The sequence below is a fragment of the Tachyglossus aculeatus genome, chromosome 12 (genome assembly GCF_015852505.1).
Source record: "Tachyglossus aculeatus isolate mTacAcu1 chromosome 12, mTacAcu1.pri, whole genome shotgun sequence".
NCBI lineage: Eukaryota > Metazoa > Chordata > Mammalia > Monotremata > Tachyglossidae > Tachyglossus > Tachyglossus aculeatus.
In genome coordinates, this window is record NC_052077.1 from 13,457,250 (window position 1) to 13,482,273 (window position 25,024).

General features: G+C 46.4%; 1 protein-coding gene across 2 annotated transcripts in view; it reads left to right on the top strand.

The window, feature by feature from the left end:
• Positions 1-25,024, top strand: part of GRID2 (glutamate ionotropic receptor delta type subunit 2) — a 924,709-nt gene that overhangs the window by 891,566 nt on the left and 8,119 nt on the right. For both annotated transcript variants that reach the window (XM_038755327.1, XM_038755326.1), the window contains exon 15: positions 24,656-24,896. In XM_038755327.1, the coding sequence (XP_038611255.1) occupies positions 24,656-24,896 (241 nt within the window). The remainder of the gene's footprint in view (positions 1-24,655; positions 24,897-25,024) is intronic.

A 25,024-nucleotide genomic window follows, 5' to 3' on the forward strand; every position in this document is an offset into this window, starting at 1 on the left:
CTTGATGAAGCCAAGGACCTAACGTACAGTTTAAAAGTCCATTTCCTCTCTCCATTTGGGAGCCTCAGATATTAGCTTTCCCAAGCTGAAGCCTTGCATGGGCCTGGGAATCAGACACTGTGGAAATGCAAAAATACTTAAACGATGCCACCATAATCACCATTTCAAGGATAAAGGTGAGAGGGTTGACTGGAAACCAGAGCCATCCTCTTGGTATGCCGAACTTCCTGAAGTTTTTGCTCCAGCAGCCCCTCTTCTGATGAAAGAGCACGGGCTTTGGAGTCAGAGGTCATGGGTTCAAATCCCTGCTCTGGCACTTCTCAGCTGTGTGACTTCGGGCAAGTCACTTAACTTCTCTGTGTCTCAGTTCCCTCATCTGTAAAATGGGGATTAAGACTGTGAGCCCCCCGTGGAACAACCTGATCACCTTGTATCTCCCCAGCACTTAGAACAGTGCTTTGCGCATAGTAAGCTCTTAACAGATACCATCATTATTATAATTATTATTATTATTACTACCTGCGAGGCTAGACTCGGCTGCAGAAGTCTCCCTGCAGTCCGCTGCTCTGCCTCATTGCTTAAGACTGTGCCTTTAAATCATTTATTCTGTTGTCCTGGCTTGCACGTCGTCCCTTTCAGTTCACCTGTTGTGGGCAGGGACTGTATCTGTTATATTGGTATATTATACTCTCCCAGGTGCTTGGTACAGTGCTCTGCACACAGTTAGTGCTCAGTAAATACAATTGACTGGCTGACTGTACAGCAGCCCCTTAGGTGCTGTCCATTCTTCTTCTATGCCCCGTCCAGCAGAGCTGTTCTGTGAACATGGCCTCAGATTGAGTGAGCTGAGTCTTGACCATTTGTTTCATTCGTTCATTCACTCAACCATATTTATTGAGCACTTACCTTGTGCAGAGCACTGTACTAAGCGCTCAGGAGAGTACAATGCAACAAACAGGCACATGCCCTGCCTACAATGAGCTTACAGTCTAGAGAGTAGACTGTTTTCTTTCTGACATTGGTAATTCAGGACTCAGAGGTGCAGGCTGCCTCTTGCAGATTATGAGTCCTGTCTGTGATCAATCCCAGCCACATAAACAGACACGTTCCCTGCCTACAATGAGCTTACAGTCTAGAGAGTAGACTGTTTTCTTTCTGACATTGGTAATTCAGGACTCAGAGGTGCAGGCTGCCTCTTGCAGATTATGAGTCCTCTCTGTGGTCAATCCCAGCCAAGGAGACATGGTTTTAATACGGTCTTGTAGATGGGGAGAGTCCTGATGATAATAATTATAATTATGGTATTAGTTAAGTGCTTACTATGTGCCAGGCACTGTGCTAAGTGCCGATCTGTTGGATGTGAAGTGGGAGGGAATCCCAGGTAAGAAGGAGGGCATGAGGAAGGGGGCAAGGAAGAGAAAGAGAGGCAGCATGGTCTAGTGGATAGAGCACAGACCTGGGAGTTAGAAGGAGACTTGTGTTCTAATCCTGGCTCTGCCACTTATTAACAATAATAATTATCATGGTATTTGTTAAGTGCTTACTACATGCCAGGCACTGTACTAAACTCTGGGGTGGATACTTGTCTGCTGGGAGATTTTGGGCAAGTCGCTTCACTTCTCTGGGCCTCAGCTCTCTCATCTATAAAATGTGGATTTAGATTGTGAGTCCCCTGTGGGACAGGGACTGTGTCCAACCTGATTAGCTTGACTCTCTCCCAGTGCTTAGTAGAGTGACTGGCACATAGTAAGCACTTGATAAATATCGTAAAACGAAAAGAGAAAAGAAAAAATGATTTTTGACAGGAGCATCCCGGATCTCATGATCTTCTTCAATATGAAAGGTCCTCTGTCAGCAACCATGGTTACCATCGCAGAGGTAATTTCCACTGTTAAATTCAGGTTAGCCAATGACCAAACACACTTCTGATTTATTGGGCTTGTAGTCCCTTCCCACCCAGCCCTATCCATACTATTGCTGGCACACTCCTCAAGTGAAGACTCTGAAACTGGTCTCCTCAGTAGTGTCCTGTCCAAGCTGTCTAACTATTTCTAGCCTCCAGGTCATCTCCTGGAATGATAATGGGTTTGTTCCGATTGACTCTTCTTGGTGGGTGAGCAAATGCTTTGTTATTTTTGTGACAGGAATAATAATAATAAAAGTAACTGTGGTACTAGTATTAGTTAAGCCAAGCGCTTTACTAAGCTCTGAGGTAGATACAAGATAATTGGGCATGACACAGTGTCTGTCCCACAAGGGGCTCAGAATCTATCTACTTAGAAAGTCCTTACACTCACAGGTTGTGAAGGGACATGTTTACAGAGCAGCCATTTCAGGTTTAAAGATGGTGCTACTTTTGGCGGGTGTGGGGTGTGTCATATTGGTCTAATGCCAGAAGGTAAGAGAGGCACAAGCTGCCACTATAAAGCTATGTTCAGGGACCTTGGCCTGATAACAGAAAAGTTCTTAGTTGAGGGTTTCCCCTGAAAATTGCCACTTCTCCCTCCACTCCCCTCCTCCCCAACAAATGTGCCACTCTAGGCTTGGTTCCCTTGGAAAAATCAGTGACTTTCCCAAGATCACACTGGAGGTAAGCGGCAGAGCCAGGACTAGAACTCAGGTCCTCAGAGTCCTAGGCCTATGCTCTTTAATAAATGATAATAATAATGATGGTATTTGTTAAGCGCTTACTATGTGCAAAGCACTGTTATAAGCGCTGGGGAGGATACAGGGTGATCAGTTTGTCCCACGTGGGGCTCACAATCTTAATCCCCATTTTACAGATGAGGGAACAGAGGCACCGAGAAGTTAAGTGACTTGCCCAAAGTCACACAGCCGATAAGTGGCGGAGCAGGGATTAGAACCCATGACCTCGGACTCCCAAGCCCATGCTCTTTCCACTGAGCCACGCTACTTCTCTTTCCACTAGGCCACATTGTCAGAAGGCCCAGAATGGCTGTTTTTATGGTTTGAGGTTCTTATGGGTGTAGAACACAGTTCCACTGACAGGTGATGGTCATTTTCCATATTCCTGGTGAAGTGAGTTCATCGAAGAGCTCTGCTCTGTAGAGCACATTCCTTGATAAGTGCAATTTTTGAAGAATGGCTTCTACAGCGGGTCAGCCGGACCACATTTTTATCTCTTTTCAAAGGTCTCTGGCTGCTCCTCTGAGAATGACGGGGAAGCACTAACCTCTCCTCCAAGAGTTGAAGAAAATGCATTTCTCTAGGCAGTTTTAATTGGGCTGTAACAAAAATTAACTGTCATAGCGAGACATAGAAAAGGCCAATTAGGATATCAAATCCATTCCCTTGACAGAGAAGGGACATGGCCCCGGTATTAAAGACCTAACCTAATTTCAGTCAGGGTCCCCAATGAATTAAAAATATAAGCACAATGGGACAGAAAAAGGCTGATCAGAAAGACTTTCTGATGAGAAATAGTTCAGTACAAACAGAAAATGCCTCACATTTTCAGGCCAAACTTCAAGAAGACATTTCCCTGGTATAAGGTGGTTTGGGGAGCATCTCCTCTATCAATATTCCACCCTGAGCCTCAAGCAGGTCTGGAGAGTAGGTTTTCCATACATTGCTGCTCTTTCTCATGGCCAAAGGTCAGGCTGAATTCCTGTGCGTCGTGCAGAAGCCAGATGTGTCTGTTTATTGCTGTACTCTTCCAAGCGCTTAGTCCAGTGCTTTGCACACAGTAAGCACTCATTAAATATGATTGAATGAATGAATCTACAGCACATTCCTCAGGAAGGCAGCAGAATGACATGCTTTAGGCCTGTGGTGGCCACAATCAAGGTGTCAATCAATCAATCAATTGTATTTACTGAATGTTTATTGTGTACAGAGTACTATACCTTTAAGGACTTGGGAGAAAACAATGCAGCAGAGTTGGTAGACACATTCCCTCCCCACAAGGAGCTTATAGTCTAAAGGGGGAAAGACATTAAAATAAATTGTGGGTATATACATGAGTGCTGTGGGGGTTAAAATGAGGTTAATATCAAGTGTTTAAAGAGTACAGATCCAAATGCATAGGTGACTCCAGAGTGAGAGAGATTGGGGAAATGAAGGCTTAGTCAGGGAAGGCATCTTGGAAGAGATTTTATTTTAATAAGGCTTTGAAGATGGGGAGCGTGGTGATCTACCAGATGTGAAGGGGAAGGGAGGGCCAGGCTAGAGGAAGGAAGTGGAGAAGGACTCAGTGGTGGAGTAGATGAGGATGGTGTTAGAGAAATGCAGAGTGGGGGTCTGTTGCAGTAGAGAAGCAGCGTGGCTCAGTCGAAAGAGCCCGGGCTTGGGAGTCAGAGGTCATGGGTTCTAATCCTGGCTCCGCTACATTTCTGCTGTGTAACCTTGGGAAAGTCACTTAACTTCTCTGAGCCTCAGTTACCTCACCTGGAAAATGGGGATGAAGTCTGTGAGCCCCACGTGGGACAACCTGATGACCTTGTATCCCCAAGCACTTTGCACATAGTAAGATCTTAACAAATGCCATCATTATTAGTAGTAGAAAATCAGTGAGGTAAGGTAGGAAGGGGAGAGCTGATTGAATGCTGTAAAGCCCGTAGTAAGGAGTATGTTTGAAGCAGAGGTGGAAGGGCAACCCCTGGAGGTTCCATTCAACCTCCTGATCAGAGGACCTGGGTCGTAATCCCGGATCTGCTACTTACCTTCTGTGACCTTGGGCGAATCATTTAATTTCTCTTTGCCTCATCTGCAAAGCTGAGACTCAATATATCTGTTCTCCCTCCTACTGAAACGGTGAGCCTTATGTGTGATACGTGTCTGGTCATATTGTATTGTGTCTATCCCAATGCTTAGAACAGTGTCAGGGACAGAGTAAGTGCTTAACAGAATAACACAATCCTTATTAATATTATTAGTATTATTGTTGTTATTATTATACCAGTTTTCCCTAAATTCATCCATGGATGGGTCTTGTTGAGGGTCACCTTGTTGAGAGTGCTCCCCTATGTTGATTTTGTATCCAATACCCTGAACAACCAGAGTTGGTCTGAATTGGAATGTGGTGCCCTTAGCAAACAGGCAATACGATACTTTGTCGAAGGTCATAAAATCTCAGTTCCTGAATGAGTACTGCCTAGAAAGGATCAATTCTAAAATATCCACTGGACCCAGGATCAGAAAGCATCACAGATTTTTGGGACCCAGGACAGAGACTGGATTTTGTTCAAGTAGAAGTTTCCTAAAAAATGCATTTTTTCAAGAGCTTGGTTTCATTTGGGTGAATTTGACTGAAATGGGTTCTGCAGCAAAAAGACGTTTTCTCACAAGCTTTCTTGCCTAACCTGAATCTTTCACCTTGGAGTAGATTCATTTTCTTGGGTACTCAAAGAATCTCATAAGCCCAGAAAGAGAGTTGTGTGGGGAGCTCACACTTAAGTTGAACTGCGGGAAACTCAGATATTTCCAATCCCAGGCAAAATGGAGCTGGCCATGCCCGAGAACTTTCAATGAAAGCCACACAGCCTAAATCCCAGGTGCTGTTTTTCATAGAGAGAGAGGGGTCAGATACAAGTGGGAAATCAAGGCCTTTCAAAACACAGGTGAACTGAATTTTTAAAAGGCATGAATTAAACCTAGGACCAATTTATACCAAGAGGTTTCCTTCTATACTAGCATAGATAAGCTGTTTCAATCCTTTATGGCCATACAAATTGGCATTTATTTGAGAGGGTAAGATATTATCAGTGTGGACTGGTGTAGCTTTTCAGATTTTTGCAGTAGGACACTCCCTTCCCACCTCCTGGAAATTATCCCAAATGATCAGAACCCTTGGGGACAACAGGGCCTGCCTGGGGGAATCAACTCACCCCAGGAGCTCAGGGCCTGACAAAGCTCAAGGCATGTGACTTGAAATCCCCTCTAGACCAGCCATCTATCAGCAGGGGACCCTCCTGGGAGGGAGAGGAGGGGAAACCTCTCCACCCCTCCCACCCCAGTTCCCTTCCAGATTCCCATCAGCCAAGCAGTTGCTGCCCCCACCAAGTTACCAAAAAGCAGCAGTCTTCTCTCACCCTCCTTCCCCCTGTCTCTGGCTTCTTCCTGCCCTCCCCCTAGACTGTCAGCCTCACCCTCTTTATAACTCAGGAGCTCAAAACACCTTTCTCCAGGGATCTTCTGGTGAAGCAGGGAAAAATGATCCTGGTTCCTCTTCCGTCAACTTTCTCAGAAAGCCCCGGGATTGGAGCCCTGTCCCAGGTTATGGGGAGGGACCCAATTAGGTGAAGACAGCTACTGGCCTCGGCAAATTCAGTCTAATGGGACAAAAGGACATAGGAATCAGAGCTAGAAAGCAGGTGGATTTACTGACTGCAGAAGGCACAAGTGAGAGGCTACCCACGAGCTACCCAACCCTCAGCGTGAAAGTAGACGGAGCAGCATGGCCTAGTGAAAAGAGCACGGTCCTGGAATCAGAGGACCTGGGTTCCTACCCCTGCTCTGCCTTGTGCCTGCTGTGTGACTTTGGGCGAGTCACTCATCTTCTCTATGCTTCAATTTCCTCAACTGCAAACTGAGGATTCAATACCTGTGCTCTCCACTACTTAGACTTTGAGCCCTGTGTGGGACAAAGACAGTATCTGGTCTGATTAACTCAGAGTCTGATTAACCTGTATCTACCCCAGAGCTCAGAACAGTGCTTGACACATAGTAAGTGCTTAACAAATACCATAATCATTATTAATATTATAATTATTAGTAGTAGAAAGATTTATCTTTTGGTATTGCCCTGTGGAAGCAGCGTTTTCCAGTACTTTCTTATGTGAGAGCTCAGCAGCCCACTACCCCTCTTCCTGAGCTTATTAGGTCAGTGGCTGGAAACAAACCCAGAGCATTTTCCCCGTGCTAAGCAAAGAATAATAATAATAATAATGGCATTTGTTAAGCGCTTACTATGTGCAGAGCACTGTTCTAAGTGCTGGAGAGGATACAAGGTGATCAGGTTGTCCCACGTGGGGCTCACAGTCTTAGTCCCCATTTTACAGATGAGGTAACTGAGGCACAGAGAAGTTAAGTGACTTGCCCAAAGTAACACAGTTGACAAGCAGTGGAGCTGGGATATGAACGCATGACCTCCGACTCCCAAGCCCGTGCTCTTTCCACTGAGCCACGCAAATAGCTCTTGATTCGGTTGCATTCTCTCCCCATTTGGAATAGTATAGGTTTAGCAGCTTTGCGTGGCCTGAAGATTGGCTCCAAGTAGAAAAACAGTTCCACTTTTCCCACCAGGATAAAGAGATTTGTTTCCATTTCTCCTCTAACCTTCCAGCCTGGTGGGCCCCTGGACAAAGCTGTCAGGTTCAGCTTCAGCTGAGTCTCCTAGGGCTAGGAGGCTAGGCCCAATCTGATCGTGCATTGTTGGGAGGGATCACGGGAGGCTCCGGTTCTAGCCATTCCTCTGACACCCCACCGTCTGTAAATTTTCCTCCCCTCCTACCCCCACCCCTGACACAGCTTTTAAAATTGTGGAGAGGTTTGTGCTTTTTTATGGTATTTGTTAAGCAGGCACTGTAGTAAGCACTGGAGTAGATGCAAGATAATTAAGTTGGACCCAATCTTTGTCCCACGTGAGGTTCACAGTCTTCATGGCATAGTGGAAAGACCATGGGCCTGTAAGTCAAAAGGTTCTAATATCAGCTCCGCCACTTGTCTGCCGTGTGACCTTGGGCAAGTCACTTCACTTCTCTGGGCCTCGTGACCTCATCTGTAAAATGGGGACTGTGAGCCCCACATGGGACAGGGACTGTGTGCAACCGATTTGCTTGTATCCACACCAGCACTTAGTACCGTGCCTGGCATATAGTAAGTGCTTAACATACACCATCATTATTAATAATCCCCGTTTTACAGATGAGGAAAATCAGGCACGGAGAAACCAAGTGACTTGCTCAAGTTCACACAGCTGATAATTGGCAGAGACACAATTAGGACCCAGATACCCTGACTGCCAGGGCCTGTTTTTTTTCCCATTAGGCCATGTCATTTCCCTGCTTCCCCTAGAAATGTCATAGTTCCTTCCCTGCCATTATCCATGCCCACAGAACCAGTGCCAAACGGGGTTAGTGTTGAAAAGTTGAAACCGATATATGGTAAAGCGGAAAGATGGTGTAAATTTAGAAGAGTAAGTGTTGTTTGCCTATGCAACAAGTCTTAAGTCAGTCGAGAACTGCCTGTGGTTTGACCCTGACTGAAGAGAGACTTCCTTCAGAACATATTCTTTATGTGAGCACACTTCCTTACTGTAAAAATTTTAGTAAAAGCACTTGGAGACCTGATCATAAATTCATTGGATGTTTCCTCTGCCGGCAGAGAGGTTAAGGGGCATATCTGGTTCTCAAGGGGCTGGGGGTAGGAGTGGATTCGTGGATCATGGACAGCCTGGGAGCAATGGGATGGAGTCTTTATCCACTACCTGTCTTCCCCTTCTTGTGTTCGGCAAATTGATATTTGGGATAATATCAGAGATCCTGGAGTAATGTGCTATTCTCAGACTAGTAGTTCTGTGCAAGCAGCCTTTTCATGAAGGGGTTCCCAGCCTTTCTGCTTTCCTCTCCTTGCTGGGAGATTACCAGTTCAGGGTTTGACACAAACACTGACCCCTGCATCTTCCTTGAGAGGACATGAAATGGCAGAAAGAACTAAAAACCACCAGCGGTGCACTTGGGGATTGTCAGGGAAAGGCCTGTGAGCATGGAAGGCTGACTTTTTCTGTGACCCAACTGAACGACTGAGAAGAAAATTTGACGACAGTGACAGGCAAGGCAAGTGGCAAGCACATCAGAACCACAAAGGGCCATCTTTAAATGCTCTGGGTTTGAAAAGATGTCCATCATACATCACACCAAAAGGCCTCAGTAGCCGGACGCATCAACTTCAAACATAGAGATGTATGCATGTATTAAATAGCCTTCAATTCAAATGGTGTTACTGAGAAGAACTTATCCTAGTTCCCCTCCCCTCAACTTTTTCAGACAGTCCCAGTGGCAGAGCCCGTCCCGGTTTGTAGAGAGATAAACAGGAAGCTGAAGACGCAGTTATTGGCCTCATCTAATTTAATCTAATTAGCAGAAAGTGTCAGTGCGTGTGCAAGAATATTTAATAAACCTATGTAATGATCCTGATATTTGTCAAGTGCCTTACACCTCCGCAGAGGGCAGGAGAGAAGGAGCCAGAGCACAAGGCCTCTAGAAAATCCAGAAGCTCGGAAAGACCATGGTGGCTACTGCTGGAGCTGACGCTGTTGCTGCAATGGTGACTGTGGACCCTGAGCCACCAGGAATCAGAAATTCTGCTCCTCTAGTCACTCTTTTTTCTCTTACTGCTGTCTCCCAACTGTCCACTGCTACACCACGTCACTTGAGTTTTTGCTTCCATTTTTCTTTAAAGTATTCCTCCCTCTTTACAGTTGCTCCATTTTGGCTCACCATTAGAATAGTTGTATGGGTATTGTGTTGTGGTCCATTCTCCTTAAATGTCCTAGCCAAGGTACGATTTGACAAGCATTGCTGCGGTACTGGTGCTCTGACTGCACCTGTGGACAGAATTGTTGGTGACACTTTCCTGCCTGCCACCTGATATTCAGTAATAATAATAATAATGGCATTTATTAAGCGCTTACTATGTGCAAAGCACCGTTCTAAGCGCTGGGGAAGTTACAAGGTGATCAGGTTGTCCCACGGGGGACTCACAGTCTTAATCCCCATTTTACAGATGAGGTAAGTGAGGCACAGAGAAGTTAAGTGACTTGCCCAAAGTCACACAGATGACAATTGGCAGAGCCGGGATTCGGTACTGTTTTAGACACCAAATGTGCCATTAAGGAAGATCCAGGCTTCACAGCCCTGCACACCTTCAGTTTGATCCAAATCTTCATGCCCTGCTGGTGCCAGAATCTTTGAATTTTTCAAAGTACACCCTATATCTTGATTTGGTTTTCTACCTAATCGTCTATTCTTGCATTATTGGACTCTGTTCTACCCAGGTAACAGGAAGTCAAAGGTAATATTCAACTCTTCACCTCTGATGTTGATCTTTGATTGTGTATGGCAATGGCCAGACACAGATTGATATATAACCTTGATCATCTTCACAGTAATCACAAGTATGTACGGTTTTATGGATTCTGAGAAGGAGCTCACAAACAACCTTTTTTTATGGTATTTGTTAAGTACTTACTATGTGCCAGGTACTATACTAAGCACTGGAATAGACACACACCAATCAGGTTGGATATTATCCATTTCACACGTGGGGCTCACAGTCTTAATCCCATTTTACAGATGAAGTAACTGAGGCACAAAGAAGTTAAGTGACTAGCCCATCATCACACAGCAGACAAGTTGTGGAGCCGGGTTTAGAACCGCGTCCTTCTGCCTCTCGGGCCCATGTTCTTTCCACTAGGCCACAGTGCTTCTCCTCCCATTTGGCAGAGATGCATTTTCAGGCGATGGGGGTTATCAACCAGCAAGAACTCTGGCCAGAAGTGGTGTGGGCCCAGGACATCTTCCGCTTTCAGTTTCTGTGGCGGATGACATCATTCCACAGTACCACTCCCATCCCATCATTCAATCAGTCATTCAATCATATTTATTTAGTGCTTACTGTGTGCAGAGCACTGTAATAATAATAATAATAATAATGGCATTTATTAAGCACTTACTATGTGCAAAGCACTGTTCTAAGAGCTGGGGAGGTTAAAAGGAGATCAGGTTGTCCCACGGGGGGCTCACAGTCTTCATCCCCATTTTACAGATGAGGTAACTGAGGCCCAGAGAACTTAAGTGACTTGCCCAAAGTCACACAGCTGACAATTGGCAGAGCTGGGATTTGAACCCATGACCTCTGACTCCAAAGCCCGGGCTCTTTCCACTGAGCCACGCCGCTTCTGTGCTTGGGTGAGTACAATATAACAATAAGCAGACAAATTCCCTGCCCACAGTGAGCTTACAGTCTAGAGAGGGAGATAGATATTATTATAAATGAATTACAGATATGTACATAATTACATGTATGTATATAATTGTAATTACAGATATGTCCTCAACTAGCAGCAGACTGGTCAGTTAGCAAGAGGCGTAAAGTAACCCTCTCCTGCATTGCCCATGCTGAGCATTCTGACTGGGAAGTTGCACATCTCCTGGATCTGATCTAAACCTGCCTAGGGCAGACCTTCTAGCAGAAACTGATAAAGTGGTTTCCCCTTCTCCCGCAGCATTAGACCCTTACCATTCCAGGCCTCCCTACCTGGGAAGGGATGGGCAGGGTTGAGGCTGGCTGGAAGCAGGGTGAGCTCTCAGGCTGGGAACCAATCCACCGTGGAACGTGTCTGACAGCCAGAGCGCTGGAGCCTGTGGGATTCTGCCCAGAATTGGCTCTCCTGGTAACTGACCCAAGTTCAGGCAGGCCGGGGAAAATTCATTCATTCAATCGTATTTATTGAGCACTTACTGTGTGCAGAGCACTGTACTAAGCACTTGGGAAGTACAAGTTGGCAACATATAGAGATGGTCCCTACCCAACAGTGGGCTCACAGTCTAGAAGGAAAAGGGCCAAGCAATCAACCAGTCGATCGATGGCATTTATTGAACACTTACGGTGCGCAGAGCTGAGGAGACTGTTTTCTTGACTGTATGATTCTGAGCCAGAGAAGCACAATGGTGTAGTGGATCGAGTCAGAAGGTTGTGGGTTCTAATCCCAGCTCTGCCACTCGGCTGCTGTGTGACCTTGGGCAAGTCACTTCACTTCTCTGTGCTTCAGTTACCTCATCTGTAAAATGGGGATTGAGACTGTGAGCCGCATTTGAGACAGGGACTGTGTCCAACCTGATTTGCTTGTATCCACCCCAGTGATTAGTATAGTGATAGGCCTTCCCAGACTGAGCCCCCTCCATCCTCTCACCCTCCTCCCCCTCCTCATCCCCCCCGCCTTACCTCCTTCCCCTCCCCACAGCACCTGTATATATGTATATATGTTTGTATGTATTTATTGCTCTATTTATTTATTTTATTTGTACATGTTTATTCTATTTATTTTATTTTGTTAATATGTTTTGGTTTGTTCTCTGTCTCCCCTTTCTAGACTGTGAGCCCACTGTTGGGTAGGGACCGTCCCTATATGTTGCCAACTTGTACTTCCCAAGCTGTTAGTACAGTGCTGTGCACCCAGTAAGTGCTCAATAAATACGATTGAATGAATGAATGAATGAATGGCACATACTAAGCACTTAAATGTGATTATTATTATTATTATTATTATTATTATTTCCATCAAAGCTCAATGGCAGCAAGCACTGTTCCACCCGGTCATCTCAAGATACTGTGCAGCTGATAATATCAGGGTGGTTCGATTAGTAAAAGAATATCCCAAGTCCCATTGCCATGATTCTATTTCCTGATCCTGGGGAGACCAGGTCTCTACCTCCAGATGCCGTGTGTTCTGAAACGGGAGGAGGCCCAAGTGAGGGCAGGAGAGGAGCTGCAGATGTAGGAGTAGGGAGACACAGAGGAACAGTTAATTGTCCCATAATGTGTGTTTTCATTATGGATTTTGAATAGAAAAGCTTCTGGGGAATTAAGGAATGTTATTCCCACAACCCTCGTCTATCTAGATAAAACCTGATGTAGTGGAAAAGGGAACAGTGGCGTGCATGTATGCTATATCCATCAAGGGATACATGCTCCATTTTGAGTTTTCCTTAACATCGGTTTCTTCAGGACACAACCTTTGGGAAGCAATGTGTCCTAGTAGAAAGAGTGTAGGCCTGGGAGTCAAAGGACCTGGGTTCTAATTCCAGTTCTGTCACTTGCCTGCTCCCTTTAGACTATAAACTCACTGTGGGCAGGAAATGTGTCTGTTTATTGTTATATTGTACTCTCCCAAGCATTTAGTACAGTGTTCTGCACGCAGCAAGTGCTCAATAAATACGACTGACTGACTGAGTGACCTTGGGCAAGTCATTTAATTTCTCTGGGCCTCATTTTCCTTATCAGTGAAAAAGGAATCCAAAGCCTACTTTGGCCGTGAGCCCCATGTGGGCCAGGGACTGTGTTTGATTGCTTGTATTGTATCTACCCCAGGGCCTAACACCGTGCTTGGCATATGTAAGAACTTAATGCCACAATTATTATGATTAGAAGGATCAATCAATTAATGATATTTATCGAGCACTTATTTAGCCTTTCGCCATCTGAATCCAGCACTGCAGGAACCGGGAATGCCTGGGTCCCCAGAGCAGGGTCAGAAGCAGAATCCGGTCATCCTGCTCTGGGGGTTGGAGAACCAGGGCTATCCCCCAACCACCAAGTCAGAAACAGTGTCCAACCGTCCCCTCCCATCTCCATCCTTGTGATTCAGGGACTAGAGGATGACCCTGTCCCTTAGACTTCACATTGTCATTAGACTTGATTGCAATTATTGATGCCCCAGGTCCCTCCCCAGAAATACGCAATACCAAGTAACAAAGTTAAAGGGTAGGAGCTGGACTTAGCGGGAGAGGGAGAGACAGAGTCACACAGAGTTTCTCAGACCCAATACGTATGTGGTTATTTGACTGTGCATCCAGGTGAGTGGGGAGACCAGCAGGAGGATGCGTGGATACCCTCTCAAAGCTCTTTTCCCCCAGGGAAGGAAACATTTCCTCTGTTGTGATGAATGACATAATAAAGGGCTATTGCCAAGAAAGCAGAGCGACGAAGATGTCGCAGCAGCCAAAATGAACATTAAATGCAACATTCATAACTTTCCATCATCTATCAGTGACTGAAATGATGACAAATGGCGGCAAACCTTGAGACTCCCAGGCCCGTGCCCTATCCCCATGCAGCAGACAAATGTCTCTGTCTCTCCCTTTTAGACTGTGAGCCCACTGTTGGGTAGGGACTGTCTCTATATGTTGCCAACTTGGACTTCCTAAGCGCTTAGTACAGTGCTCTGCACACAGTAAGCGCTCAATAAATATGATTGATGATGATGATGACAAATGGCAGCAAACCTTGTGACTCCCAGGTCCTTGCCCTATCCCCATGCAGCAGACAAATGTCTCTGTCACCCCCTTTTAGACTGTGAGCCCACTGTTGGGTAGGGACCATCTCTATATGTTGCCAACTTGGACTTCCCAAGCGCTTAGTACAGTGCTCTGCACACAGTAAGCGCTCAATAAATACAATTGATGATGATGATGATGATGACAAATGGCAGCAAACCTTGTGACTCCCAGGCCCGTGCCCTATCCCCATGCAGCAGACAAATTTCTCTGTCTCCCCCTTTTCGACTGTGAGCCCACTGTTGGGTAGGGACTGTCTCTATATGTCGCCAACTTGTACTTTCCAAGTGCTTAGTACAGTGCTCTGCACACAGTAAGCACTCAATAAATACGATTGATGATGATGATGACAAATGGCAGCAAACCTTGTGACTCCCAGGCCCGTGCCCTATCCCCATGCAGCAGACAAATGTCTCTGTCACCCCCTTGTAGACTATGAGCCCACTGTTGGGTAGGGACTGTCTCTACATGTTGCCAACTTGGACTTCCCAAGCGCTTAGTACAGTGCTCTGCACACAGTAAGCGCTCAATAAATATGATTGATGATGATGATGATGATGACAAATGGCAGGAAACCTTGTGACTCCCAGGCCCGTGCCCTATCCCTATGCAGCAGACAAATGTCTCTGTCTCCCCCTTTTAGACTGTGAGCCCACTGTTGGGTAGGGACTGTCTCTATATGTTGCCAACTTGGACTTCCCAAGTGCTTAGAACAGTGCTCTGCACACAGTAAGCGCTCAATAAATACGATTGATGATGATGATGACAAATGGCAGCAAACTTTGTGACTCCCAGGCCCGTGCCCTATCCCCATGCAGCAGACAAATGTCTCTATCTCCCCCTTTTAGACTGTGAGCCCACTGTTGTGTAGGGACTGTCTCTATATGTCGCCAACTTGGATTTCCCAAGCACTTAGTACAGTGCTCTGCACACAGTAAGCGCTCAATCAATATGATTGATGATGATTATGATGACAACTGGCAGCAAACCTTGTGACTCCCAGGCCCGTGCCCTATCCCCATGCAGTAGACAAATGTCTCTGTCTCCCCCTTTTAGACTGTGAGCCCACTGTTGGGTAGGGACTGTCTCTATATGTTGCCAACTTGGACTTCCCAAGCGCTTAGTACAGTGCTCTGCACACAGTAAGCGCTCAATAAATACGATTGATGATGATGACGACAAATGGCAGGAAACCTTGTGACTCCCAGGCCCGTGCCCTATCCCCATGCAGCAGACAAATGTCTCTGTCTCCCCCTTTTAGACTATGAGCCCACTGTTGGGTAGGGACTGTCTCTATATGTTGCCAACTTGTACTTCCCAAGCGCTTAGTACAGTGCTCTGCACACAGTAAGCGCTCAATAAATACAATAGATGATGATGACGACAAATGGCAGCAAACCTTGTGACTCCCAGGCCCGTGCCCTATCCCCATGCAGCAGACAAATGTCTCTATCTCCCCCTTTTAGACTGTGAGCCCACTGTTGGGTAGGGACTGTCTCTATATGTTGCCAACTTGGACTTCCCAAGCGCTTAGTACAGTGCTCTGCACACAGTAAGCGCTCAATAAATATGATTGATGATGATGATGACAAATGGCAGCAAACCTTGTGACTCCCAGGTCCTTGCCCTATCCCCATGCAGCAGACAAATGACTCTGTCTCCCCCTTTTAGACTGTGAGCCCACTGTTGGGTAGGGACTGTCTCTACATGTTGCCAACTTGGACTTCCCAAGCGCTTAGTACAGTGCTCTGCACACAGTAAGCGCTCAATAAATACAATTGATGATGATGATGATGATGACAAATGGCAGCAAACCTTGTGACTCCCAGGCCCATGCCCTATCCCCATGCAGCAGACAAATGTCTCTGTCTCCCCCTTTTCGACTGTGAGCCCACTGTTGGGTAGGGACTGTCTCTATATGTCGCCAACTTGTACTTTCCAAGTGTTTAGTACAGTGCTCTGCACACAGTAATTGCTCAATAAATACGATTGATGATGATGATGACAAATGGCAACAAACTTTGTGACTCCCAGGCCCGTGCCCTATCCCCATGCAGCAGACAAATGTCTCTATCTCCCCCCTTTTAGACTGTGAGCCCACTGTTGGGCAGGGACTGTCTCTATATGTTGCCAACTTGGACTTCCCAAGCACTTAGTACAGTGCTCTGCACACAGTAAGCGCTCAATAAATATGATTGATGATGATGACGACAAATGGCAGGAAACCTTGTGACTCCCAGGCCCGTGCCCTGTCCCCATGCAGCAGACAAATGTCTCTGTCTCCCCCTTTTAGACCATGAGCCCACTGTTGGGTAGGGACTGTCTCTATATGTTGCCAACTTGGACTTCCCAAGCGCTTAGTACAGTGCTCTGCACACAGTAAGCGCTCAATAAATATGATTGATGATGATAATGACAAATGACAGCAAACCTTGTGACTCCCAGGTCCTTGCCCTATCCCCATGCAGCAGACTAATGTCTCTGTCTCCCCCTTTTAGACTGTGAGCCCACTGTTGGGTAGGGACTGTTTCTATATGTTGCCAACTTGTCCTTCCCAAGTGCTTAGTACAGTGCTCTGCACACAGTAAGCGCTCAATAAATATGATTGATGATGATGATGATGACAAATGGCAGCAAACCTTGTGACTCCCAGGCCCGTGCCCTATCCCCATGCAGCAGACAAATGTCTCTGTCTCCCCCTTTAAGACTGTGAGCCCACTGTTGGGTAGGGACTGTCTCTATATGTTGCCAACTTGGACTTCCCAAACGCGTAGTACAGTGCTCTGCACACAGTAAGCGCTCAATAAATACAATTGATGATGATGATGACAAATGGCAGCAAACCTTGTGACTCCCAGGCCCGTGCCCTATCCCCATGCAGCAGACAAATGTCTTTGTCTCCCCCTTTTAGACTGTGAGCCCACTGTTGGGTAAGGACTGTCTCTATATGTTGCCAACTTGGACTTCCCAAGCGCTTAGTACAGTGCTCTGCACACAGCGCTCAATAAATACGATTGATGATGATGACAAATGGCAGCAAACCTTGTGACTCCCAGGCCCGTGCCCTATCCCCATGCAGCAGACAAATGTCTCTGTCTCCCCCTTTTAGACTGTGAGCCCACTGTTGGGTAGGGACTGTCTCTATATGTTGCCAACTTGTACTTCCCAAGCGCTTAGTACAGTGCTCTGCACACAGTAAGCGTTCAATAAATACGATTGATGATGATGATGACAAATGGCAGCAAACCTTGTGACTCCCAGGCCTGTGCCCTATCCCCATGCAGCAGACAAATGTCTCTGTCTCCCCCTTTTAGACTGTGAGCCCACTGTTGGGTAGGGACTGTCTCTACATGTTGCCAACTTGGATTTCCCAAGCGCTTAGTACAGTGCTTTGCACACGGTAAGCGCTCAATAAATATGATTGATGATGATGATGACAAACGGCAGCAAACCTTGTGACTCCCAGGCCCGTGCCCTATCCCCATGCAGCAGACAAATGTCTCTATCTCCCCCTTTAAGACTGTGAGCCCACTGTTGGGTAGGGACTGTCTCTATATGTTGCCAACTTGGACTTCCCAAGCGCTTAGTACAGTGCTCTGCACACAGTAAGCGCTCAATAAATATGATTGATGGTGATGATGACAAATGGCAGCAAACCTTGTGACTCCCAGGCCCTTGCCCTATCCCCATGCAGCAGACAAATGTCTCTGTCTCCCCCTTTTAGACTGTGAGCCCACTGTTGGGTAGGGACTGTCTCTATATGTTGCCAACTTGTACTTTCCAAACGCTTAGTACAGTGCTCTGCACACAGTAAGTGCTCAATAAATCCGATTGATGATGATGACGACAAATAGCAGCAAACCTTGTGACTCCCAGGCCCGTACCCTCTCCCCGTGCAGCAGACAAATGTCTGTCTCCCCCTTTTAGACTGTGAGCCCACTGTTGGGTAGGGACTGTGTCTATATGTTGCCAACTTGGACTTCCCAAGCACTTAGTACAGTGCTCTGCACACAGTAAGCGCTCAATCAATATGATTGATGATGATTATGATGACAACTGGCAGCAAACCTTGTGACTCCCAGGCCCGTGCCCTATCCCCATGCAGTAGACAAATGTCTCTGTCTCCCCCTTTTAGACTGTGAGCCCACTGTTGGGTAGGGACTGTCTCTATATGTTGCCAACTTGGACTTCCCAAGCGCTTAGTACAGTGCTCTGCACACAGTAAGCGCTCAATAAATATGATTGATGATGATGACGACAAATGGCAGGAAACCTTGTGACTCCCAGGCCCGTGCCCTGTCCCCATGCAGCAGACAAATGTCTCTGTCTCCCCCTTTTAGACCATGAGCCCACTGTTGGGTAGGGACTGTCTCTATATGTTGCCAACTTGGACTTCCCAAGCGCTTAGTACAGTGCTCTGCACACAGTAAGTGCTCAATAAATATGATTGATGATGATGATGACAAATGGCAGCAAACCTTGTGACTCCCAGGTCCTTGCCCTATCCCCATGCAGCAGACTAATGTCTCTGTCTCCCCCTTTTAGACTGTGAGCCCACTGTTGGGTAGGGACTGTTTCTATATGTTGCCAACTTGTCCTTCCCAAGTGCTTAGTACAGGCTCTGCACACAGTAAGCGCTCAATAAATATGATTGATGATGATGATGATGACAAATGGCAGCAAACCTTGTGACTCCCAGGCCCGTGCCCTATCCCCATGCAGCAGACAAATGTCTCTGTCTCCCCCTTTAAGACTGTTAGCCCACTGTTGGGTAGGGACTGTCTCTATATGTTGCCAACTTGGACTTCCCAAACGCGTAGTACAGTGCTCTGCACACAGTAAGCGCTCAATAAATACGATTGATGATGATGATGACAAATGGCAGCAAACCTTGTGACTCCCAGGCCCGTGCCCTATCCCCATGCAGCAGACAAATGTCTTTGTCTCCCCCTTTTAGACTATGAGCCCACTGTTGGGTAAGGACTGTCTCTATATGTTGCCAACTTGGACTTCCCAAGCACTTAGTACAGTGCTCTGCACACAGCGCTCAATAAATACGATTGATGATGATGACAAATGGCAGCAAACCTTGTGACTCCCAGGCCCGTGCCCTATCCCCATGCAGCAGACAAATGTCTGTCTCCCCCTTTTAGACTGTGAGCCCACTGTTGGGTAGGGACTGTCTCTATATGTTGCCAACTTGTACTTCCCAAGCGCTTAGTACAGTGCTCTGCACACAGTAAGCGTTCAATAAATACGATTGATGATGATGATGACAAATGGCAGCAAACCTTGTGACTCCCAGGCCCTTGCCCTATCCCCATGCAGCAGACAAATGTCTCTGTCTCCCCCTTTTAGACTGTGAGCCCACTGTTGGGTAGGGACTGTCTCTATATGTTGCCAACTTGTACTTTCCAAACGCTTAGTACAGTGCTCTGCACACAGTAAGTGCTCAATAAATCCGATTGATGATGATGACGACAAATAGCAGCAAACCTTGTGACTCCCAGGCCCGTACCCTCTCCCCGTGCAGCAGACAAATGTCTCTGCCTCCCCCTTTTAGACTGTGAGCCCACTGTTGGGTAGGGACTGTCTCTATATGTTGCCAACTTGTCCTTCCCAAGCGCTTAGTACAGTGCTCTGCACACAGTAAGCGCTCAATAAATACGATTGATGATGATGATGATGATGATGAGATGAGGTGGTTGTTTTTCTGCCTGTGCCTAGAGAGTAGTGGAAGGAAGATAGTGAGGCCCTGGTAGCCTGCTAGAGCTGCTGATTATCTGATTTGGGGCCACGTGGCTGGGGATGTGGATGATAATGAAACTGCTGCTCCCTGCCAGCTCCCTTCGCTTTGGAATATATGTCCACATAATCGTTGGCGCTCCATCCAGGCCTGCCAGATTGAGGTGGGGCCGCTGGGTTTGACCCTCCTCCCTTGATTTAGGAGGAGCCAAAATCCTGGCCAGGCCCAAGGGCAGACAGGAAAACTCCTCTTAATAATAATAATAATAATAATAATAATAATAATAATAATAACAACAATGATGGTATTAAGTGCTTTCTATGTGAGAAGCAATGTTCTAAGCCCTGAGATAGATACAAGTAAATCAGGTCGGACACAGTCCCTGTCCCACATGGGGCTTGCACTCTTAATTCTCATTTTACAGATGAGGTAACTGAGGCCCAGAGAAGTTAAGTGACTCACCATAGAAGACATGTGAAGGAGCAGAGATTAGAACCTAGGTCCTTAGACCCAGCCTCCACATCCCCAGCCACAAATTTCTGGGAAATGGAATACCCACAACTGAAACTCTAGAACAGTTGGAATTCTGTCCAGAGAGGAGGTTGCAGAAGAAGCAGTGAAGCACTGTGGTCTAGTGGAAAGACCGTGGGCCTGGGAGACAGGAGACCTGGGTCTTAGTCCTGTCTCTGCCACTGGCCTAATGGGGGACCTTTAGGCAGAACACTAAACTTCTCTGTACCTCAGTTTCTTCATCTTTAAATGGGGGTGGGGGGAATACCCATTCTCCCTCTTGTGAGCCCCATGTGATACAGGGACTATGCCCAATCGGATTATCTTGTATCTACTCCAGTGCTTAGCGTAGCACTTGGCACATAGTAAGTGCTTAATAAATATCATTACAGGAGGCCCGTGGGTGAGGCCTTCTGCCATATTCCAGGCTTTCAAAAGGCTGTGGACGTGGCTATGGACACGGCTCCTTCAGCCTGGCACATAGTAAACAATAAACATATTTATACATATACAATAAATACCATATTTATACATAAACATATACAGACACATATATATATATGATGATGATGATGATGATGGCATTTGTTAAGCACTTACTATGTGCAAAGCACCTTTCTAAGCGCGGGGGAGGATACAAGGGGAGGGAGAGATATAGATTTATTCCTCTCTCTCCACCTAACTCTAAAATTTCTACCCATCATATATTATCCTGCTTTTGTGGTCCATCATTCACTAGCCAAATGTGTTGTCACCGTTCACCTGGAAACCGACTCACAGAATGAGTCTTCACGGATAGTGCGATGTAGTCCATAACTGGGACGTGGGTTTTCATGTCAGCCTCTCAGAAAAAAATACACCTTACTAGTCTGTTAACATAACAAGTAATTAAATGTGCAAATTAAATCTTACACTGCAATTATTAAAATGAGTGTTTACAGCGAGAGAGGTCAATAATTAGTGCAATCCGTGTGCACCAAAGATTGTGGCATCGGTGACACTTTTGTCTTCTAAGCAAACACTGACATCTTGTGGGGAGTTCGTCAACGGCCAAAGCTCACAAGTTCAAAACGGTTAAACACATTTCACGTTGGAAACAGCAGAAGACCCGCTTGGCTGTTTTGGAGCCCCATATTTTCTTTACCTGCTCTACATACCGAGAATTTTGCAGCTAAAACTTGAGGCTTCCCACTGTTGGAAATAGTTCTGTAGACACAAGGAAACTGTTACAGAGATCACCCTTCTTCCCAATCCCCCGCTGAAGGACTCATCTTATGTTGGCCTTTTTCGCCGGCAATAGCAAGCCAAGGTGAGCAGAGACAGTCAGTTGCAAAATGCTCTCCCACTGCAGGGCAATGCCTTGTCTGGCCTTGGACCGGTGTTAGGTAAATTGTCTCTCATCCGACTTCCTTTCGGGCTAGCTAGGTCAGGCAATTACAAATTACCAAAAGAGACTATTTGTTCAGTCCCTTAAATCGTTTTCTCAGTCCTTTTTTTCTTACAATTTGGCCAGAATTTATGCACCTGTTCTGTTTCTGAAACTCACACGTCGACACATAAATGGGAGCTTTAAATGTGAACAGGTTCTTGCCATTGTTCTCCCCCATCTCTCAGATTCCCCCAGGAATGCATAGGTGACTGCTTTGATTTATCTTTGGCTTTTATGATTGCCTTTCGATTGCCTTGCACTTTACCCCCCAGGGAAATGTAGGGTGAACTAAAATGAGGCACTCACAAGCCTCCCAAAACACTGACCTGCCCTCTGCTGCTGCCTCCCTGCTGCAAGATCGTTTGAGGTTTAGTCATTGGGTTTTTTTAGTCATTGACTATCCCATTGCTGCTCGCCAAAAAGTAACTGTTTGGGTATCCTTCTGCCATCCTGTCTCCTCCTGTGTTTAGTCTGAGAAAACAATGATGATCTATTTCTCTCTCCCTGTACTTGCGTATCCCTCCCTGACCTGAGTCCCTCCCAGCGAAGGTATGCTATATCTGCTATGTCCCACTGTGACTGCTTTGTAACCCACTTGGGCAAGGTTAATGATGCTCTCCCATATACACCCAGATGGAGCCTGGCCAGGATCTTGCCAGCTTTGGAGGACAGTGAGAGATCCCGTGACAGTCAGCTCTTTCCATGTGGGATTTCTTCCAGGTTCCATGTGTTGTGGAAGAGGCTGTACTGGCAACTAAAGTAACACATCCCCTCCTGCTTGTAGATCTCAGCCAGTATCCCATCAGCTCTGGGATCCCTCCCAGTCACCTGGCCCTCCTGCTCCTCTGGTGACACCCATGATCGTACATGCATGTGCTACGATATGTCTCCTGTGGTTTGTCCCCTGTGGCTCTGTAGGTGTCCGGTGAGCACTAACATCTTCCTTTTTGAGCAGAACCTGGGTTGGGGAGAGTTGACCAGCGAGACACCCTGGGAAAGTGGAGCCTGGGGAAGTAAGACTTTTGATTCCACTAGGGTGGTCCAAGATCTTTCTGGAAGGTGTCAACTCCGAGACTTGCAGTTTAGGCATCCACGAGAGAATGCCGGTTTATGATGAACCGAATGCTATTATTAATAATAATAATAATAATGGCATTTATTAAGCGCTTACTATGTGCAAAGCACTATTCTAAGTGCTGGGGAGGTTACAAGGTGATCAGGTTGTCCCACGGGGGGCTCACAGTCTTAATCCCCATTTTACAGATGAGGTAACTGAGGCACAGACAAGTTAAGTGACTTGCCCAAAGTCACACAGCTGACAATTGGAGGAGCCGGGATTCGAACCCATGAACTCTGACTCCAAAGCCCGGCACTTTCCTCTGAGCCACACTGCTTCCCCCTATTCCCCTCTGAGCAAAGGGTTTGGGGTCAGTGATACTGATTTGATTCATCATTCACGTTACCCTGGTTAGACCCGCTGATTCTTCTCCTCCACAGTGAGTCTTTCAAGCTACTAGATCATGTTTCTTGCACACCTGCAAAAAGAAGATCTCCAATCCCAGGGCAATGTCAAAATTCCCTCTAAGCAGTCTCAGCCCGTTGTTGGGTAGGGACCGTCTCTATATGTTGCCGATTTGTACTTCCCAAGTGCTTAGTACAATGCTTTGCACACAGTAAGTGCTCAATAAATACGATTGAATGAATGAATGAATGTTCGCACAACACACACTCAGAGCGTTTCACAGTGTCAATTAGTAAGTCAGTAGTTTGTGTTAAACCTACATTTGTAGCACGAAAGAGTGCATTTGTAGCACGAAAGAGTGCATTTGTAGCACTTCCCAAGGGGAGTGAGACATCCCTGTGCATTCAGAGAGCAAACTGTACCTTTGAAGCTAATCTGGGATGGTTTGAAACTCTTTCTCTGTATGAAACAGGCCATTTCCAGACTCTGAAAAAGAAATGTATTTCCGATTTGAATTTACTGACTCCATCTGAAAACCTTCCAACCATTTTTTACATTGTTCTTCAAGGAAAGAGCATTTCACCTTCGGCTCTCTAAAGGGAAGGAGTTGGCTAGTGAGCAACAGCTTCTACCAAATAGCCACCTCTAAAGGGTTTCAGTACTCACTCCCACCCCGGTGAGAACAGTGAACCTGGTCTAACTCCCTGATGCAAAGCAGATATGTGTGCCAGGATGCAGCTTCTTGCATGATGTAGTGAATAGAACCCACGCCTGGGAGTTAGAAGGTTTGGGGTTCTAATCCTGGCTCTGCCACGTGATGATGATGATGATGACGATGATGGCATTTATTTTACTATGTGCAAAGCACTGTTCTAAGCACTGGGGAGGTTGCCACATGTCTGTTGTGTGGCTTTGGGCAAGTCACTTAAATTCTCTGTGCCTCTGTTACCTCATCTGTAAAATGGGGGGTAAGACTGTAAGCCCCACTTGGGACAGGGACTTTGTCCAACCTGATTGGCTTGTATCCACCCCAGTGATTAGTACACTGCCTGGCACATTGTAAGCACTTAACAAATACCACAGTTATTATTATTACTATTATTATTATTATCATTATTATTATTATTACAGAAGCACCCGTGCTCCATTCAGAGCAGGAGGAGCAGGAAACTGCAATGAGATGGTAAGGCAATTGTAACTCCCGGTGTGGATATTCTTTATTTCAGGAGAAAGGCCTGACCCCACGTGGAGTCTCCTCTTTTGGTGGAGTGGGGTGAGGAAGTATTTTTTCCTTCAGATCCCCACAGCACACATCACAAGCTGCTTCTGTTTCCGCTTCCAGGCCTTGAACTCCAATTGGCTTGTGCATCTTTGTAGTCGTCCCAGCGTCCCCTTCTTTCTCTAACCAAGACCGGGCTGTGTTCTTTCCCCAGGATCCTGGAGCTCCAGCAGAATGGAGACATGGATATCCTGAAGCATAAATGGTGGCCAAGGAATGGCCAGTGCGACCTGTATTCGAGCATAGACCCCAAGCAGAAAGGGGGTGCTCTGGACATCAAGAGTTTTGCGGGAGTTTTCTGCATCCTGGCGGCGGGAATCGTCCTCTCCTGCTTCATCGCCATGCTGGAGACGTGGTGGAACAAGAGGAAAGGCTCCCGAGTTCCTTCTAAAGAGGTAAGGGGTTGGTTTTCCTCCACATTCCCAGGGGAGGGAGGGAACCTGGGGCCAGGAAGAAAAAGGCTGCAAAACGAATCTATTGCCTATTCCCTCTGAGCAAATTTTCCCAAAGTACCAAAGCGGCC